The sequence below is a fragment of the Fundulus heteroclitus genome, chromosome 23 (genome assembly GCF_011125445.2).
Source record: "Fundulus heteroclitus isolate FHET01 chromosome 23, MU-UCD_Fhet_4.1, whole genome shotgun sequence".
NCBI lineage: Eukaryota > Metazoa > Chordata > Actinopteri > Cyprinodontiformes > Fundulidae > Fundulus > Fundulus heteroclitus.
In genome coordinates, this window is record NC_046383.1 from 27,416,749 (window position 1) to 27,429,635 (window position 12,887).

A 12,887-nucleotide genomic window follows, 5' to 3' on the forward strand; every position below is an offset into this window, starting at 1 on the left:
ACACGGATAAAGTGATGAGGAATGAAGCAAGCTTCTGATACGGTCCAAACCCCGTTGAAAATGTAGAGATGATTAAAACGGGGTCGGTGCCAGAAAAGGAACCAAAACACACAAAATCCCATCAAACAGGCCAAGAACAGTGTTTAAACTTTTTATATACCGAGTTCACAAAAAATGTAATCCAGGTGCAGCTATGTTCAGATTATAGACCATGGATAATTTAGATTGTGTGGATAAGATCAATTCAAGACTTTTGGACTGTTTCTTTTAAGAAATTAAGATGTTATGCCTTTACCATGGTGAAAGAACAGTTGAAATAAATCAGTAAAAGCCAAACGACATTCATGACAAATGAATGGAAAACTGGCACTGGACTGATTGTTTTTCTGTAGTTTTCCAAGTCTGAAAAAAATATTTGAATGTTCAGACTTTACTCCCTATCCCACCATCTAGACCAGGGGTCTGCAACCTGTTGCTCCAGAGCCGCATGTGGCTCTTTACATCTTCAGCTTTGGCTCTTAAAAACGTAGACCAAAATGATGTATCAATGTTTCTAAATGTAAAGGTACTTAAAAATTGCTAGCTTTAGGATGCATTTAGTTCTACAATATAAGCATAACATTTCCAGAAAGAAACTGATGTATAGAAAATGTTACTATAGATAAATGATCAATAGGTTGCTTTTTCATCATTTTGATGCCATTTGCTGTACAAATCAAAATGTCCAGTGCAAGAAAATGCAACAAACCTAAATCTAAAAATACGTTTGGTTAAATGATAAAAAACTGTTGATCTTTAATTAGAAAACTGTAAAATTTCCTATAGTATATTATAAAAACAAGCTCGATTCAAAGAGATGTGTAACTTTTGTGGATCAAAGCAAAATTTGTTTAGCTGCACCGAGGGCAGAAATGGTTCTGCGGGTTGTAAAGGTTGCTGACCCCTGGTCTAAACACCATTTATCTTTGGTTCCATAACTAAAATCTGACCATTGCTGCTGTAGAGCTCTTTTCAGTTTTGCTGGGTGCCTTAAAAATGTCTCAAAGAAAGAAGGAAAAATTCCAGAAACTTTAGTGTGAAAAGTTATGGTATTTTTTTTCTACCTGAATTGTTCAATAAAAACATCTGCATAATTACTAAAAACCCCACCTTTAAATAACTTTCCCCTCCCCCGCATCCAGAGAAATAAGACACCGACGCCACACAACAGTGCTGTACAATCTCAATAAACCCACATTTTTAAAACGTTTTTAATTTATAGCTGGAAAATTACATCTTTTACATGAGCCCATTCTGGTGTTACAGGCAAAAAAAAAAAGACAAAAAAAAAAAAACAGGCATCTATGAGTAACCACAGGCACACTATGGGCAGACTTTACTACACTAGTTACAGCCACATGTAAAAGCTGTGGCCTCTGTTAAATATTGTTTAAACTTCATAGGATTGAGGCAGTCTGCTTTACATAGTAACAAACCTGCATTTGGTCATTCAATGACAGTCGAAAAATAAAACAAGGTCAATTTGGGGGTTATAAATATTGAACTTATGTACAGGTAATGGCTCGTTAGAAACAGGGTTCCCGTTTATCTTTTTATATATATATATATCCTGTTCCACGGTCTGTGTCCTGTAGGCCGCCCTCCCCTCCACGAGCATATGGATTAACAATCGCTGCACCAAACTCAGCTTGGATCAATTTAGTTGTGCTTGTCAATGAATATGGAAAAACTTTACAACCATTTTGAGGGGGGAGGGGAAATGGGTTTTGAATCAGGACGAATGGATCCAACAAAAGTAACAGAGACAGAGCCAAGGCATTCACACAGTCGTTGAAATGCTGTATACGAAAAAGAAAAGTGAAATAAATCCTCTTAGTTCCCCAGGCAGATCGCTTCAGATATGGATGTGAATAAAGTGACGCCGCTGCTTTTGTAAATGTCGGCAGGTATTATTAATAAGCGGTTCTTGTTGAAGAGGGAGAAATATTAAAAGACAACGGAAGAAGGATTTTCCAACATAAGATTAGAACCAGGAAACAACTTGAAGAAATATTTATTCGATAAAATTCAAGACTTTCCAGGCTTTGGGAACCCTGTAAACAACTAAAGGTGGACTGGATGCAGGAAGGTTTAATTTTCCAGGAGAGGATTTTATCTTAATGATCCCTTACGCATAATGGCCATTTAACAAAATGAGACAAAAAAAGAAATACAACGAAAAAAAAAAAAAAATGTGGGTGGGGTGTGAGAGGAAATGCGTTTCCAGGTGGAAGAGGTATGTCGTTTATTAATCGTCCGTCAGGTCCTGCACAAAAAGCACCTCGGAGCGGCTGAGTCCTGCCTCTTTCAGAGTGGGCGGGTTGGACTGCTCCTCGGTCGGAAGGCAGGGCAAGACTCGGCGAGGGAAGTTTGTAACTATCTGGAACTTCTCCGGAGTTTCTTTCAAAGAGAAAAGGAAGTCGTGTATTACCTGCGAAGGAAAAAAGGAGCAGGGTGAACAGGCGAACGACAACGCAGCAGCGCATTGTAGACATTTTGGGGCTACTTGGTTTATCTGCTAATGTTTTGGACCATATACAGCTGAATTCTGAAGTTCTGTTGAGAACTTCAGTCAAACAGGCGTGGAAACCGGGTCGCCTTTAAAAGCGTTGCTCACCGTCAGAGACTGATCGAACAGGAATCGCCTTTCTACTCGTGTATCGTTCGGCAGCTTAAACACTATTTTGACACTTTCTGGATCTTCGGCAAGTGGCTCTGGAGGAAGACACTCTGACTTCCTCTCCTTCTCCTCCTCGAGTGTCTGGGGACAGTGTGGATTACAGATGAAAAGGACCGTAGGTGTGCGGAGTACTTTCACAACAGAGGCGGCGAAGCAAAAAGCGACTCACTCTTCGTCTCCTCTCCTCCGCCAGAGCACTTTGTCGGACCTTCTCCTCCTCCTGCTTCCGTTGCTCCATCTCCTCCCGTTTCTTTCTCTCCTTCTCCTGATCGGCGCGGAGGGAGGCGAGGTAGGCCTCGTCCTGCTGCTGCCTTAGAACCTGGGTCTGGTTCCTCTCCTCTCTGACACAAAAAGATGTAAACGTTTGTTTTGAAACGAGCGCTACGGATTTACCAAGAAATCAGCTCGTGTGAACAGAATCAGCCGTTTTTCAGCCTGACTGCTGACCTCGAGGTCTTAAACTGAGAAACATCCTATAAAATATTTTTTCCCCCCATTCAGTAAACATTCAATTATACTTAAGTGCTGCCTGGTTGTGATAATGACACTATCCAGTTTAAAAAAAAAAAAAAAAGTAACGTGTTTAAAATAAAGCTGGAGAAAATGCTAAAGACAAGAAGCATCTAGAAAGGAAAGTTATTTAGAGGCCAGGTTGCTGTTAATTCAAGCCGTTACTTTAAAATAGAACGATAAAACAGAATAAAGCAAAGCTTTTCAGTTTTAGGTTTTTGAGCTTTTAATGTTTGTCTGCAATGGAGCGTGGGAATTTGAAAATGAGTGCCGTTTTTTTGGAAAGAGTTAAAGAACGTATAATATTTATGAAGACAAACAGAAACTGGTGTTTAGTAATGCTAACTAAGCTAATTGTAATTTCAGATGCTAAAAATGCTTCAAAATGTGAATTTCATAATGATTTTGTCTTTGTCAACTCCTCTCTCAGACATTATCTCTGCTTGTAAAGATAACCTTCCAGACAAGAAGACTAGGAAACAAACGATTCTGAACACCATTAACTATGTTCAGAAAGAGATATTGATATATGTTAAAGTGGAGATCAGTCAGTCGAAGCTTTAGAAAAACAGCAGATCAGATTTTGGCCTTGAAACTGATCAGTTCTGCCCTGATCCTGAGCTAACGTCTTTATTTTTCTTTCATTTATGCATGTATAGACATTAAGGACATACATTTTCTGCAAATCTAAATTGAAACAAAGATGCATTTGAGTGCCAAAGATAGTTTTGTGAAGACATTTAGCATATTCTAAATTTGTGAAACACTTCAAAAGTGAAGAACGCTTCTATTTTTCTGAGAAATGCAGCGTATGCTCCGCCCCCTCCCCAGGTAAAATAATGCAGGTAAACTTCTAGGCCACGCCCTCTACTACAACATTTCTATGTTTAAAAAAGCCCTCCTTATAGGCTGAAAACACTTGAAACAGATCAGAGGAGCAGAACGGCCGACTCATGACAGTAACGTCCCCGCTGCACCAGGCGGTGGCTAATAATCCTGCTAAGAATGCACTGTCCCAACACATAACACAAAACATGACCTCACATAAGCTTCAGTCAGTTCTCCTCACACCTTTGAGAAGAAAGGACAACTTAAAATGGCCGCGCTTCCTGCTGAATGTGAGAGGGGCATTCCAAGCCGACTCAAGCAGACCGGTGATTGGTTGTACCGTTCAAGGCGCTCTGACATCAGGTACGTCTGGTTGGCATCCATGATGAAGGTAAGCTGATTGATGAGGTCTTCTGGCTGGATGACGCCCTCGAGCCTCCCCACTACGGTCATCTTGTGATCCTTCAGCATAATCATGGCCAGGAACGGGTAGGTGTTCTCCCGCAGCGCCTGGGACACTGACACCAGAAAACATCACGCTTCTTTTCCGTCTCATTGGTTAAATGTTGCCGCTTTAAACAACCGCTACCAAACTGTTTTGTTTTTTTTTATCTAAATTTGACCATTGCTTGAATAGAAACCAACTTTGCGCTGTTGAAAGCAACAGAAGCGCGTTGAACCTGTGCGTCTGAAGGAACGCGCCGGTTACGGAGCCCTAAATGCGATCTTTGTCGCCACACAATCACCATTAAAGGCAGTCGTACTTAGAATACCAAGAAAGCACAATCTAGAACACAGATCGACTTAAAATAGATGTGCGCACACTGAAGGATGCCCGTTAGCTTCAATTCTTAACATAAAATATAGCAGGTGTCAAAGCTGAGCAATAATGCGACGATGTCAGCTGCGATAAGGGCCTATTTTCTTGTTTCCTCTCGTTCTTATCTGTGCTTGCATCCTTCTGTGGACTTTAGCATTCTGGGTAACGTCATCTGTGTCCGGTGTGAGCATCTGTTGCCAAGAGGCTCTGTCCAACTGGCTACATGTTGCATTAGCACAAAAAAAAAAATAACACTTCAACTATACTAGCCAAAAGTTACTGCACTCCAAAATGTCCTTTGCATTAAAAACGTATGGTTCCCACAACGAGATATACATCGATATATATATATCTTTCTCTATATAGATAGTTATATATACAGCTCTAATAGCTGTGCCGATATGTGAGCGAGACGAGTAACTCATTTAATGTTACAAAGTTTAGAAAAAAAAACAAAAAACTTCTGTGTGAATAAACGATGTGAATAGGAGCCGATGGCTGGCGTACCTCGGTAACCCTCCGGTTTACTGGTTGAACATGCCCAGAAGAGCATTCTTGTGTTGAGAAACGTCACGACCTCTTCAGTACATAACGTGGAGCTAAGAGACACAGAGAGAAAACATAAAAACTTAACTTAACTTAACAAAGATTGGTACGTGACGCGTTCTGACAGATAATAAAAACGCTCCAAAGCAGTCGCTTTACCGGCAAAACTCGTCGGTGTCTTGATGGTCATCCCCGTGCAGGTACACTAGTAGGTAGCGGAGCTCCCGCTTGGCATCATTCAGTGCCTGCGTGAGTTCAAGCAAACAACGCCCGGCCGTGAGCTTTCCTTCCAATCACTCCTGGCTGAGTTTAGTTTTCACGTGGCCGCCGACTCACCTGGCTGTACGTGCCCTGGTAAAACACCGGGTGCGACCGGCCGTACTTTTCCTCGAAACCGTGAATGAAAGACACGACGTCTCCGACGGGGTCCGTCACGCGGGCGCGAGGGTCTGGTCTGATGAAGCGCAGGGCGAACCTGGGAACAAAACAACACGGTCAGCCGACGCCCCCCCCCTTACTCATTTGTGAAAGCTGGAGAACAAAAACAACAACAAATGGCACTGCGGTTACCTGAAGATGTCCAGAAGTGTGTAATACGTAAATCTGAACGGAAGCATAATCAAATAGTAACCCCATCCTAGTAATCCCTGGAAAAGAAGCACCGATTAACCCAGCTGCAACTTCAAACTTACTTCTTTCAGTCATTTTTTTTTACTTTTTTTAACTAAAACAGACGTACCCTGGGTTGAGGCCTAGAGACGATGTAGCTATATACTCTATGGTCTGCTGTGTTGACCTGAAGAGGTCTGGATGGTGGAGGGTTAAACACACTGGGAACTCCCTCCTGCTCATTAAGCCTGTCCTGCACTGCAGCCTGCAACACAAACACGCAAAAGCCATCACCGTGGAGGTTTTCAGCTAACAAGAAGAAGGAAAACAAAAGATGAATGAGAATCACCATGACCAAGAGACAATAACATGCGACTCCGTCATGTGACTTTACCTCTATGTTCCAATTATGCTGCTCTAATGTTCGGCGGCATTGGTCCATCGACTCCAAGCCCGTTAAGTCCTGTTGGACATGAACAGAGAGTCAGGGGGCGGAGGGGGGGGGGGGCAGAAAGTTGCTGGTGAAAGCAGAAAAGCCGGTTTTAGAATTAATCGGGTTTCTCCCAGCTCTGAGCTGTGACCGTTGCAATGAGAGGATTTTAAACTCCAGCGACTTTAGCTCAGGCCTGAAAGGAAGATGCTCTCCAGTGGTCTACAATGATTAGCCAGAGATGCTGCTGCATTTTATGTATAGTTTGGATATAGTGTAATAGGATATTATCTTTGGGTTTGCTTGTTGTGCATAAACAGTCAGCCGCCTTCTCAAAAACAGCTTATTTGCATATTTCAAGTATCGCAGTTGCAAGAATTGCCCAAATTCAGCTGAAGGAAACGTGTGCAGAGCGTTTTTTCATTCCTGACACAGACGTACCTTTAATCTAAAACCCAGGTCGACCAACAGCTATGACTGATCTCCCTGAAGGTTAGTCACATTTTTTTAATCAACAAAATGGCATCTTAGAGTTTTCTAGTCCGTAATAAACCGATCAAATGACTTTGATAAATGAGCACATGCTTAACTACGCAAAGCCCGGATGCAATCAAAAATGGGAAACAATTTGGAGCTTTTTTATTATTTTTAAAAATACAATGTTAAAAACAAGGCAAGCTGAAATAAAAATATCTTCCTGTCACTCTTTTTAGTGGTGAAAACACCCTAGTCAGCAGCCAGGAACGTGGCCTTTGGGCTCAATCAAAAAGGATTGCATCATCTAACTGACTTCTACTCTAACCATGGCGAAATATATGCAAATACATTTTTTTACCGTTTCAGGCAAATGTTACCACTTTCGTTTTTGAGGTGGGGGTGGTTAAGTTATATTTTTGTGATGTTGGGGCTTTTAACTTATCTTTTAAACGCTTTTACCAAGTTAAAGATCCTGGAATCTGTTGAACGTCCGTTTAGTCGCCTAGGTTTTGTCATACGGTCGTTACACCTTAAGGGGGATAAATTATGCTTTTCACTTCTTCCTTTTCACAATGAACTCATTCAGTCTATTCAAACTGGAACTGCAGAGCTTTGGTCTAAAGTCCTCGTTAATTTATCCCCAGGTTCCCCATTTTTACCCCTGTTGCCAGGTGCGTCTGAGGACTCGTTTTGGTGCCGTCCCTTTAAATCTAAAGGAGGCACTTCACAGCCCCACAACCCTCCAGGTCACAGAGTGTTTCACTTCACCCCATTTGGCTGTCTCCGTAGTGTGCTTGGGGGGGGTTACAATGAACAACAGATCACTTTTCCACCTGGACCACAAGATCGCTCAGAGAAATAAAAAATGATTTGGTTAGTTGGAAGCCCATGACCTCGTTCAGCAGCTTCGCAGCAGATACTGTGATGTAATTGTTCAAAAAAATATTATAGAAAAAAAGAGAAAACTGAACATCTTGAAAAATATATCTCAAAAATAAAGAAATCTCTGCAGCACCTGGACAGACAACAATCAACTTTTCTGCACTCCTGGAGATTCCAAGTACACGCAACAAACATAGATTTTAAGGGCTAAAAATGTGGATTTTACATGATATGTCCCTTTTAAGGTGACCTTGAGATTATTTAAAGGTACCTGTAAAAACAACAATAATAATAGAATACCTTATTCTTAATAAAACTCTTTTGCAAAACAAAAACAAAAAAACAATAGTGATACTAAAACAAATCTGATGATTTGATAGGCATGACAAAGTTTTGGATAGATTTCATTATAAAACATAATTTGTGACAATGGAAAAGGAACATTTTCTTCCATGCAATCAGATTTAAATCTCTCTTCAGAGGTAGATTAAACTGCTTTGATCTAATAACATGTTTCTTAGACTAAGGAGATGAGATCTGTAGTGGAACTGTGGTTGTATAACAAAACTTCAACTCAATGAAAAATGTCAACTCGTCGTTTGAAAGCACTGGTTCAAAAATGACGGCAAAAAGTATAAAAGAAAGCTCATCTGCAGCATCAAAAAAACACCCTTAATCAAACACCATCACTGGCTACAACTATGTGGGATGCTTACAGCTCCAAATATGACCGGAGCCGATTAACAACAAAAGCGATCGGTGAGTGAAAAGTTACCTGACGACGACCAAAGCAGCTGAGGGCTTAGAAACATTTAAAAGCAACGCAACACGCGTTACACTGGCGTATCAGTGGCGTTGAATGGGACTTGTTTCCACGCGATTAGCTCGCAAACAGCCAGCTCGACACACACCAGACGGAACGGGCGACGTTACACGGACAGATCCCACTTCCCGACGCGTTGAACAAACGAACCCGACGCCCCGACGAGTCGTCAAACTTCACTGTCAGCCTGGGGATGACAGCTGTGCTAATGTTGACTTAGCAAATGTTGGGCAGCCAACGTTAACCGGAGCCGCGGTTCAAGATTAAAATGCCCACCGGTGGTAACGCGTGGGGTTTTGATTCGTGGAGTCTGGCCGAGCGAGCCTCTAAAAGGACTAGATTAGAAATTGAACGCGCTGCTCAGCCCAACCGCGACCCAGAAAGTCTGCTAACTTGTTGGTTAGCTTAGCTCCTTTTTGGTAGCTCTGCCTCCAGTTGCCGTTGGGGGGGATCGTTATCGAAGTTAAGTGTGTAAAATAAAGGCTTCCCCACGCCATGACTCGACCTGCTCACGGCGGCCAGCCATCAGCGGGAACATGCCGACATGGGAGGTGTTCAAGGGAAGCGCGTTAAGGAGGGTTTTTTGGCTGTCTACCTGAAATTGAAGGAGTTTTTCGGTCTGCGCCTGGGATAATTCTGGCTCCTCTGGCGCCGCCATCTTACCTCGCCAATCACCTAGCCAGGCGTAAGAACGTCAACCGTCTTTTCCTGCTGCTGGTCGCGCTGAGGCACGCACCGAGCGCTGCTGCCGCCTAGCGGTCTGGATACTGTACTGCAATGCAATGCTTTGCGCTGCAAGTCCTATTAACGTATCTGTTTCAGCTTTAATTTTTTATGGGTAGAATGATGATGCAACTTTAATCAGTTTAGAATTGATTGACTGGGGATTTGTGGATTTTCCGTAATTCAAACATGTACAAAATTGTTCTGTTGGGACACCAAACTGTGTCCAACTTTTCAATAGTGAAAGATAGTGGTAACCAGATCGTGCTCTTCTTCGGCAGAGAAAGAGAAGCTGTGGGAGTCCACAGCTACCACTAGTGGAAAACATGTTAACAGGCTGCAAAGATTTCATCTCCCAGCAGGACAGCCTCATTAGTCCTACAGCCATAGCTACAAAAGAATGATATACATCAAGGCATATTGCTGTCCTAAGATGACCAAGTCAGTGGCCAGACACAAATCGTACGTGGAACGTCTTGAAAATTGATGCTCGGAGACATTAAATATCAATCTGATGTAGCTTGAGCTATTTTTGCAAATAATGGGCAAAAATGTTATTGCCTATACAAAGCCAGTCAAGGCATATCCCAAAGGGACCTGCAGTCAATTTGTGGCAAAAAGTAATTCAACAAAGTATGATGCTTTTTATTAGGCCTTGAGTAGTATCAGTCTGACTATGTTGTTATTAGACCGCATTTCTGGGTGAGGTTAGTCAGTATTTGCATTACTCATCAGTCAATGAGTGGGAGTTTTTTTAATGTTATTTTTTTATATACCTACTCATACATAGAAAGCTGTGATTTAATTTTTGCTGCCCACAATTACAGTAAATTTCATAGAAACCTGTAATCTTTTCCCAGTAAGGCAGTGTTCTTATCTTATTCAGGGCTGACGTCTCACCAGACTTACGTTGTGACTGGCTAATGACAATAAAGATTCACGATTCTGATGTTTACCAGGAAAGCTCCGATTGTGTCCTTAACAAGGGCCTGAAATTTCATGAATATGGAATCTAGATGTCACTAACAAGTTGTCATATTTCAAACGACTCAGGATTGTGTTGACTTGTTTCGCCACAATACTTAGCTCTTCACACTTCAAACACAAAGGCCAGGCTCGGTATGGTTTACTAAACTAGACAAAAGAAATTCTTATGACTTCTCCTTTGTCTTTCCACTTGACATTTGCTTGGTTTTGTAATCAAGCAAATCTTTGTTTTTTTCCCAGTATAATTGTCCCCTTCTGAAATATATTGAAAGGTCTATTATTGTTATTATAAACAAAATTCCCAAAGGTGCAAGCGCAGTGTTTGATTTTCCTGACATTAAGCAAATTTTTACAATTTGCTGAAATTAAACCATGCAAGGAAATTTAAGAGAAAACAAAATGCTCCTCAGAATTTTTTTTTTTAAACATACCTACCATATGTCTGTGTATGTAAGAAGCCTAAAACATTGCAAAACCATTGATCTGTCACAACCTTTTTATTTCTTTTAATGAGTCATGACAGGCAAAGTAGGGCAAGTTCTAATTTCTCTAAAAGAAGGCTGGTTTGTGTTCCCGGACTTTTGAAGGTTTCAATCTGTTGAAATTCAACTGAGATAAACCCCTGGATTTATTTCTCTGCCACTAGAAGTAATGATATATTTTAATGGAGTATACAGGTACATCGGAGAAAAAAAAAAGTGAATATCGTGAAAAAGTTCAAATCTTTTTTGTTACTCATTTCAGGAGTTGAAACTCATAGATTCACAACACGTAGGATGAACTAATTCAAGCCTTTATTTCTCGTAGTTTTCATGATTCTGGCTTACAAAGAACGAAAACCCAAAATTCAGTGTCTGACAAAATTAGAATATCACATAAGATCAATAAAAAGTTACACTGTAAAGAGAAATGTCAGGTTTCTGAACAGTTTGGTCATTTCTATTCACCCAATACTTGCTTGGGCCTCCTTTTGCATGAACTGCTGCATAAATGCGCCGTGGTATAGAGGCGATCAGCCTGTGGCCTCTGCTGAGGTGGACTGGAAGCCCAGGTTGCTTTGATAGCGGCCTTCAGAACATCTACACTAGTTTGCTGGCCAGTCAGGCACAGGAACACCACGGTCATAGAACTAGCTTTTTGTACCTTTAGCAGTGATGGTAGGTGCCAAGTCCTGCTGGAAAATAAAATCAGCATCTCTATAAAGTTTCTCTGCAGAAGGAAGCATGAAGTGCTCTAAAATTTCCCGGTGTGCGTCTGTACTGTGGACTTCATAAAACCCAGTGGACCAACACCAGCAGATGACATGACATGGCACCCAAAACCATCGTCGACAGTGGAACCTTCACACTGGACTTCAAGCAACGTGGATTCTGTGTCTCTCCTCTCTCCCTCCAGATTGTGGGACCTTGATTTCTAAATAAAATTTACTTTACTCATCTGGAAAGAGGACTTTGGACCACTGAGCAAGACTCCTTTTTTCCTCAGTCCAGGTGAGACATTTCTAAAGTTTTCTATGGTTCAGCAGTGGCTTGACATGAGGAATGTGGCATTTGGAGTCCATCTGTCTATACAAAGCGGCCCTTGATGCACCGACTCCGGCCTCAGTCCCTTTCTTGTGAAGCTCCCCCAAATTCTTTGAACAGATATTGCCGGGGCATCTTCTCCTATAGCACTCAACTTTCTATGAATATGGCTGGTTACAGCACATTGTGAACAACCAGCCTCTTTTATAGGCCCGTTTATAGGCCTCCAGTGCTCGCTTCTGGACATCAGTCCGGTCAGCAGCCTTCCCTGTGATTATGTAGCGAACTGACCCAGAGTGAGAGACCGTTTACAGCAGGGGTCACCGACACGGTGCCTACGGGCACCAAGTAGCCCTCGAGGACCACATGTGGTGCCTTTGAGCCTGTTCTAAAAAGAAAAACACAATCCACCACCAAAACTTTATTTTATTTCGTTACTCTTCTTGTTTAATCACACTTGCATTCATATAGATTTTAAAATGACAATATCTATAACAACGTATGAAAAATCTATTTTACATAATGGTAAATGGACTGAACTTATATAGCGCTTTTCCAGTCATGTTGACCACCCAAAGCGCTGTACACTATAGCCACATTCACCCAGTCGCTCTCACTAACGCACACACATTTATACACCGAGACGCAGCTCGGTAGGCAACTTGGGGTTAAGTGCCTTGCCCAGGGGCACATCGACATGTGGCAGGGGGAAGCTGGAATTGAACCCACAACCCTCAGATTGCCAGACGACTACTCAACCCACCAAGCCACAGTCGCCCCACTGTAAAGTAAAGGTGAACTCTTCTAGTTCAAAGCTAGGACAGGTAGGCCTTCGTGTGACAGTACCAACGAAGTAGCTCTGTTTCAAAAAGGTTGGTGATCCCTGGTTTAGAGGCTCGGGGAACTTTTGCAGGTGCTTTGACTTAATTAGCTGATAAAGGCGCAACTCCATGAGTTTCCAGTATTTACCTTATTCACAATATTCAAATTTTCCGAGACACAAAACTTTT

The 12,887-nt window shown here is 41.8% G+C and overlaps 1 protein-coding gene across 1 annotated transcript; it reads right to left on the reverse strand.

Moving 5' to 3' along the window:
* Positions 1 to 1,210: 1,210 nt before the first annotated feature.
* Positions 1,211 to 9,355, reverse strand: faf2 (Fas associated factor family member 2). Its single transcript, XM_012869078.3, has 11 exons — positions 9,240 to 9,355; positions 6,427 to 6,495; positions 6,163 to 6,297; positions 5,994 to 6,070; positions 5,760 to 5,898; positions 5,583 to 5,668; positions 5,385 to 5,476; positions 4,398 to 4,575; positions 2,889 to 3,060; positions 2,657 to 2,800; positions 1,211 to 2,470 (listed from the first exon to the last, which is right to left on the reverse strand). Exons 1-11 carry the CDS (start codon positions 9,300 to 9,302, stop codon positions 2,288 to 2,290), a joined length of 1,338 nt encoding a protein of 445 aa, XP_012724532.1. The 5' UTR covers positions 9,303 to 9,355; the 3' UTR covers positions 1,211 to 2,287.
* Between the last annotated feature and the right edge of the window lie 3,532 nt (positions 9,356 to 12,887).